The sequence below is a fragment of the Corvus brachyrhynchos genome, unplaced genomic scaffold, assembly GCF_000691975.1.
Source record: "Corvus brachyrhynchos isolate BGI_N302 unplaced genomic scaffold, ASM69197v1 scaffold167, whole genome shotgun sequence".
NCBI lineage: Eukaryota > Metazoa > Chordata > Aves > Passeriformes > Corvidae > Corvus > Corvus brachyrhynchos.
The window spans coordinates 3,160,547-3,167,654 of NW_008239547.1; the positions used below are offsets into that span (position 1 = coordinate 3,160,547).

Sequence of the window (7,108 nt, forward strand, 5' to 3'; positions counted from 1 at the left end):
TGCTGACAAAAAGCAAATTTTCACTGTAAAAGAAGTAAAGCAAAAAGACAAGGAAATACATTTTTACTTTTTTTTTTCATTTCATTAGCCAAAGTGAATATATATCCTTTCTACCTCCCCCCATCTGCAATACTGCAAACATTAAAAAACCCAAAATCAATCAAAAGCTGAAAGTCATGAAAAACATGGGTGTAACCATCTACTCCTGGTGGGTCACTGTTTCCATCCCTTGCAGTCTTCAAGCAGCAGAGATGCAGGAGGAATCCAGGAGCATGGCATAGCTACATAAGGCATCTTCTGTAGCTGCTTTGCCCTTTCATGTGACACGATTTCATGTGGGTTTTGCTCCCATCTGTGCAGTGGAAAAGACTGCTGGACTGTCCAGCCCTGAGTGAACATCAGATAATGATTGCATTCTTACACAGGAATTTCTGCAGGCTCAGGAGAGGGGAGGAACAGGTTCAATGTCTTATATTATCTTCTCTGTCTCTCCAGAAAGGTTTTTTGAAGACCATGAAAATGTTGTTGAAGTGTTATCAGACTGGACTCGAGACACTGAGAATAAGATTCTGTTTTTGGAAAAAAGTCAAAAATATGCTTTATTTAAAAATCCCCAGGTAAGCTAACAAGGTATTTGGATAAGAGTCTAAACTTAGGTCATTTAGTCTGCATACTGCCTATTGCATTAATAATTTGCTTTCAGCTCTCTCAGTTCAGAGTTAGAGAAAGCAAAACTTGTATTTTCAACAAAAAATCCACCAGGATGTTGAATGCAAGGATGTAAAAATTGCAGTTTTGTAATTTTTTGCTGATACTATTTTAGAGTCCTGTCTGTGGAGGCAAAAACTGAAGCATGTAGTTCACCTCTAGTACAAGCTACTGCTTGGGCACAGCTCTTAGAACTGGGTGAGATGGCACAGCTATGAAAACCTGGCCTTTGTTATTACTACAGCTTCTCCACTACTCCTGCTGATGAATATCAACATTTTCTTGAAGGTCCAGTTTTTGCCAGTTGTACATGAAACTTCATAAAGCGTATACTGAGTACTGCAGAGGATTTACTGGATTTTGTTTATACTAAGGAGAATTGGATGAATGGTAACTTTTGCACATTAGCTTTGTAGAGGAGGGTCTGCACACTGAATTGCATCAAATTATTTAGATAGGTGTATACACAAATGGTTTTATTTCTTGTGCTATGTGGTTGAACCTGTATGTACAAGCATCCTAGAACATACAGTTGCTGGATTCTGGGGCACAAGATCTTTTCCCCATGTCAGCTGACTGTTAACTCCCTGAGCATCTGGTTTGTTCCTAAGAGCCGCAAGAGAAAAATGAGCAATTCAGCATTGCTGAAAAAAATGAGGCAAATACGTAATTTGGCAGCAAATCTCACCAAGCTGCTCATTAGGAAGTTGCTTTTTTATAGAATGAGCCAATGTTTCAAATAAAAACTGCGGAAAAGAAGTCTCCTTCATTGACATAAGTATCCACAGTCAGGAAAGGAAAACTTATCCAGCAGTGTACATGGATTAATGTTAATTTTTAGTATGAAACAGCAAAGCCAAGTTTGGAAATAAAATATGGTGGCTCAAAGTGTCCTCGTTTCTAGAGCACATAAACTTACCCAGCAGCAGAGGTTCGACTACACCTTTGATTCATACACTGTAGTGTTGTTTGGGCAAGTGGCTTAGGGCAAGGCTCTGAACCTCAAACAGGAAGTAAAACTTCAATGAATATTCTGCTCTGATGAATATTGCGTTTTGGTTGCAATGAAATTTAGAAACAAATGTGACCTAAACCAAAACCAAACCAAAGTGTAACTCTGTCCTCGTGTCTCAGCTGGATCTGGACACGTCTGCAGTCATTGAGCTTTAGGCCCTGTGTGATAAGCTCTAAAATGAACAGTCTAAGGAATCTGGATCAATTGTGACTATCACACTATTGAAATATTTTGCCAGTAATAAAGTCTGACCATCTGTCAGGCGTGGTAAACTCAAACACTGTGAACGGGGAGAATAGTACAGTCATATCAGCACTTCACGGCAGAAAGTAATCAGTACTGTATAGAGCTCACACTTGATACTGAAACATGGTAAAATACATGATCTGCGGTGGGTCCCTGAGAAGGTAAACCAAGCGGAAATGCTGAATTGTGGGGGGTAGGGTGTATGATTACGTAGCTAACTACTTATGGAAATTACAGTGTAACCAATGGGAAACTAAAATCTTGTGCTCTGAGACTATCCTCAGTATATTCAACCTCCTTCTAGCTCAATCAAGGCTGCCACATAAAACTCATTTTGGGAGTACAGAAATTGCAGAATGCTTTCTTTGACACACCCAGTGGTGCTAATGCAGCAGCAGTTGAATTCCTTGTTGGTTTTATTTCGTGCTCATTCTGTTGGAAGTGTTTTGTGGAGACCTTACAGTTTTTTAACTTGCAGATATTTTTCTGGGGAAAAAAAGGAGGCAAATTCCAAAGGTGGCCAGGTGTCTACAGTTTATTCTTTGATGAATTAGTGATACATAATTTTCATTACAGAGATTTGACACAATTAAGTGCTTTAAAAAAATCTTTAAAAGATTGGCAGATGCCTTCCTAAAACAAGTGGACCTCAGGAGAAGGTCTGTGACCTGTGCCAGTGTTTATTGTTTCTTTCTGTGAACTTTTCTAAGGGGGAATTGAAGTTCAGAAATGCAGGATTTATTCTCTATGTGCTGGCAGTATGATGCTCAGTTAATGCCAGTGGCTCTTCTTGAAGATTGTCATTCTTGTCATGCAGCACTTGGTAGTATTTTTCTGCAGCTTTGTTTCTGAAATATTTTTAAAAGTGTTTGGAATACCTGTTAGAAAAAGCTTCTGCAAAATTCTCAGGTGTCCCCCTCACCATGAAGACAGGCACACTTTTGTCCTCTGCTCACTGTGGTATAATAGACCCTGCAGGGAACTTGCAGTAAGACTGTTCCATGAATGCCATCAGTGACTCATCTGCAGAGAGGGAGAATCACAAGTCTGTGACTAAAGAGTGAAACAAAAATACATACTGTTACATGGGCAAATAAGGAGAACCTTTATAACATTGGAAAGGTGATGCTTTGTCATATGGTTGAGTGATGCTGGTTTTCTCCTGAAAGGAAAGGTTTTCAGGTCTCAACACTTCTTTTCAAAAGACTCAAAGAATAATTCTCAGCCAAAGGATACTCTAAAAGGAAGAAAAATGAAGGAAAATGGTTGTTTTTAAGGTGTAGCTGAATCTAAACTCCTTGCTGTAAATGCTGGTCATACTCCTAGAACACTGTATTTTACTTCTGTTTGCATGAACTTCAATTTCCTGTGTTTTTCTTTTGATAAAATCAAACAGTCAAGGCAATGCCACCTGCACGTGCGTGCATTTGTTTGTTTTATTGTTATGGGATGGTATATATGAAAGTTATTGAAAGTCTGTACAGTGAGTAGTTTATGCTTTTGCTCCCTCATATGTAAGCCAAAAGCCAGAGCTACACCTTCTAATGGAGAACCCATACACTGAATTGATTTTATTTCTTCTGAAAAGCAAGAGTTCTCAACAGTGTCAGAAGGAAGTGGAGTAGGAATTTGTAATGTCTTTCATTACAAGACAGCTATAGCTATATATATATATCATGCTTGAATATTTATATGCTATCCACCAGGAGATACTTTTGTTTTTCACCAGCTTGGCCACATTTATGAATCAAGGTTTTCCTTTTGTCACCACTGTTACCCAGTTATGAAAACGTAAAAGGGTGTCAGGGAGCCTGGTTATTGAGTATGCTGGCAAAAGTGCAAAGAAATAGAAGGGAGAAAAGGCAGGTGTTTTTCACTGTACTCCCATTGTTTAGTAATCTTAATTTCTTTCTCTTTTTTGGGGTTTCAAAAGAGCTTTGTCTTTAGCTTCATGTATTTTTCACTTTCATGATCTTCAGAGCAATTATAGGTATCTTCTAACATTTTTAATGTGCAGTTTTCTAGGGGATGCACCATGGTATGAGTTGCAGATATGACTGCGTTCTGTTTTATTTTTTCTGCACAAACCCTGCTGCATTGAGTAGCAGTTGCAATGATCTGAAATGAGATGTGAGCTGGCCAGTTCTTGTCTCATATTGTTTGCAGGTTGGATGAGCATAAGCAGGCAGCCCATTGCTCAAAGAAGGTAGTCATGAGTATGAAGCAGCTGCCTTGTTTTATGCACACTGTCTGACCTGTGCTGTTGTGGATTTTTCAGATCTTCTGGAAAATCAGTTTCAAGAGCTTGAAAGCAAAAATACAACCTAAGTGTAAGAGGAAGCAGAGGGAGTATGCTGTCTTGGAGCACCTGTTTTTTTGCTATGTACTGACAAGTATTTGCTGCTGCATTCCCACTTGGATGGGTCTGTGTATGGAAAAAAGTGAAAGGTGTGAGAGAGGCGCTATTTCTAAATGAAAATTCCCTTTTTGAATATAGAGAAATAAGCACCAATCAGAGAGTTTGATAGTGCAGTAGTTAAGGCTACTGTTTCTACCACGATCCAGGTTTGCTTTGCTTACATGCCAACGTAGATGTTCTTGGAAACTACTGAAAATGCTTTCTGTCTTCCACTGTTTGAGGGTTATACAGTGCAGAGAGATACAGCCTGATATTTTTTTTTAACCTGCCTTTCCACACAAAAGGAGATGGCTGCATCCCTAAGTGGAAAGGTTGTATGCATAAACTTGTCTTTTGAATGTAAGAAACAGTTAATTCTCAAATCTGTAGATATTTGTAGAAAGCCGCCCTGTAGCTACGTCTTGTCCCATTAATGACCTGACATCCCAAACCAAACATGCGTTTCCCAGTGGTGTCCTCAGAGAGGAAAGAGCTTGCCTTTTATCATGACCTCTGACTACTGGACTTGAAATGACCTCTTCTGGACACATGTGGTTTGCCTCCCCTAGGACAAATGCTTCCGATCAAAAATAGAAGACCACACAGTGATAAAACAAGTACAATGTACAGTCTGTTCCCCAGGTTTTTGGCCACTGACAAATAATAAGTACCACGTACTTCCAGATTTCAGAACAGAGACATAAAGGAAGTAATCAGTAATAAATGAAGTGTGTGTTGACAGGTGAAAGATGACAGTGTACATCTGTGTAACATCGGGTTAGGTGACAGAGCCCCGTTTTCCTAATGAAAAAGCTGTGGCATTAGAGATCCAGCATGGATATCCTTACAAGCTTTCTCTTTTTACTACTGATTGTGTCAGTACAGGGTGGTCTGGGCTTCTGCTAAATAAATGCCAGATGCCTGAATGTGAATCAGTTGTAATCAGAGGAGCTTTGTTTTCATATTATCGATCCACAGAAGGCTGACTGAGTCAGATGGATGATCTCCCCACTAGTAGTGATGAGCCAAGCCTTGTTGAGACAGTGATAAGGTGTACTTACCTTGGTAAATCTTCATTGTGTATTTTAGGGGTTGTATTATGTCTTTTAAATGATCTAGAGAAGAAGCCTTACAGCTTGCATGTCCCTCTACTTTCCAAATCCATCCCAGGGTCTGGAGGCCCAGCCCAGCCTGACAGTGCCCTCTGAGGTTTCAGGGCTGCAATAATGCTGCCTGTCAAGAAGAGCTGTTGCATGTGCACAGAGCACTGGGCTGCAGCTGCTCAGAGCAGTATCTTTTTTTCAGAGGCATTGTCACTCAGATCTATGGTTCTGGACTACATAGGCAGGCATCGCTCTCGGGATTGTACTGAGAACACACTTTTAAGTGGGTTTTGTTTTGAGCTGATTTGGATTTTTTTCGACTCTGAATATTGTCTTTAGATTTAGCTGCAAAGCTGTGGTCGTTAGTGTTTGCTTACCTTCAGCTGTGGACTAAAAATATGTCGAGGCAGTCTGAAGCCAGCTGCATTTCCTAGGGTAACTGTCTATTGTATTGAACGTTAAAGTTTCTCATACCATAGACATGGTATCAGCATAGGCCAAATTGCAGGTGTCTGCATTTCTGAACTCCCCTGCCTGACTTAATGTGAACTTTTAAGAAAGTGGTTTTTAAAGAACTGGTTTTGAGATCCAGACCTCTTCTGCTTCCTCTCCTGGTGCCCCTCCAAAAACGGTCTGCTCTGAGGCTTGCATTCTGGCAGACAGCTGTTCACAGCACTGCTTGGAAAAGAAGATGTGGTTGTGTGGAAGAGCAGGGTTTCACTTCAGATAAATTGCATTGCTGTAAATGTGGTCTGCTGGCAGGGCAGATTTCCTGTGAGTTTCTTTCTTTGTTATACTGTGGCAACAGTGTGTTCCTTCATTTACACACTTCTTACTTTTATTTTGGTAATGTTTGCATTTATGTTGCGGTTTAGGTGTTAAGGCATGTAAATATGTTGTCATTTTCTCATAGTCTTGAGGCATGAAAAAATAGAGATGAAAAATCAGACAAACTGCAAAATCATAAATCATAAGACCTCTTGAGTGTTACCACTCTGGCCTCAAGGCCATGGATCCAAGTGCTGCTTGATGCAGCCATCCTTGATCTCACTGCTTCCTTCACACCCAGCTGCCTTACAGTCTGCACGCAGCTGGCTCTGCTTGTCTGGTCCTGCTGGCTGTAAAGCAAAGCCACTGCACATGCTCCAGCACACAAGTCCTAGCATCCTTCCCACTTGTGAGAACTTGCACATATGTCCGAGTGCTGTCCTTCTGTCCCTGTGTACAATGCGGATGGATGCAGACTGGTTATTGCTGTTTAACAGTGGGTGAACTTGTTTTGATGGGTGAGCATGTCCTTGAGGCACCGTGGTTCCTTGTTTGTGGGGCAGGCAGGCACCGGGTCCTCTGAGGGCAGCTGCAGCTTCACAGCCCTCTGGCACAGAAACAGAGGAGTGCAGGCTTTACTTTCAGTAGGCTGGAGCATGTGTGCCAAGATATATCATGGTGATAATTTCTTCAGATTTATTCTAGATTTTTGAACAGTTTCTTCACGGCATAAAAGTACTTTGAAGAGCGTGACGGGGTACAAAAGTAGAAACTTTGGATAAAGGCTTTGGCATATAAGCACTTCAACTAAAAATTAAGAGCTGAGTTATATCCAGAGTCCAAGATATGAGGCAAGCAATTTACTAAATT

The 7,108-nt window shown here is 40.6% G+C and overlaps 1 protein-coding gene across 1 annotated transcript in view; it reads left to right on the forward strand.

Moving 5' to 3' along the window:
• APBB1IP (amyloid beta precursor protein binding family B member 1 interacting protein) overlaps nucleotides 1–7,108 on the forward strand; it is a 51,016-nt gene that overhangs the window by 17,132 nt on the left and 26,776 nt on the right. The window contains exon 7 of the mRNA XM_017741534.1: nucleotides 496–617. Within this exon, the coding sequence (XP_017597023.1) occupies nucleotides 496–617 (122 nt within the window). The remainder of the gene's footprint in view (nucleotides 1–495; nucleotides 618–7,108) is intronic.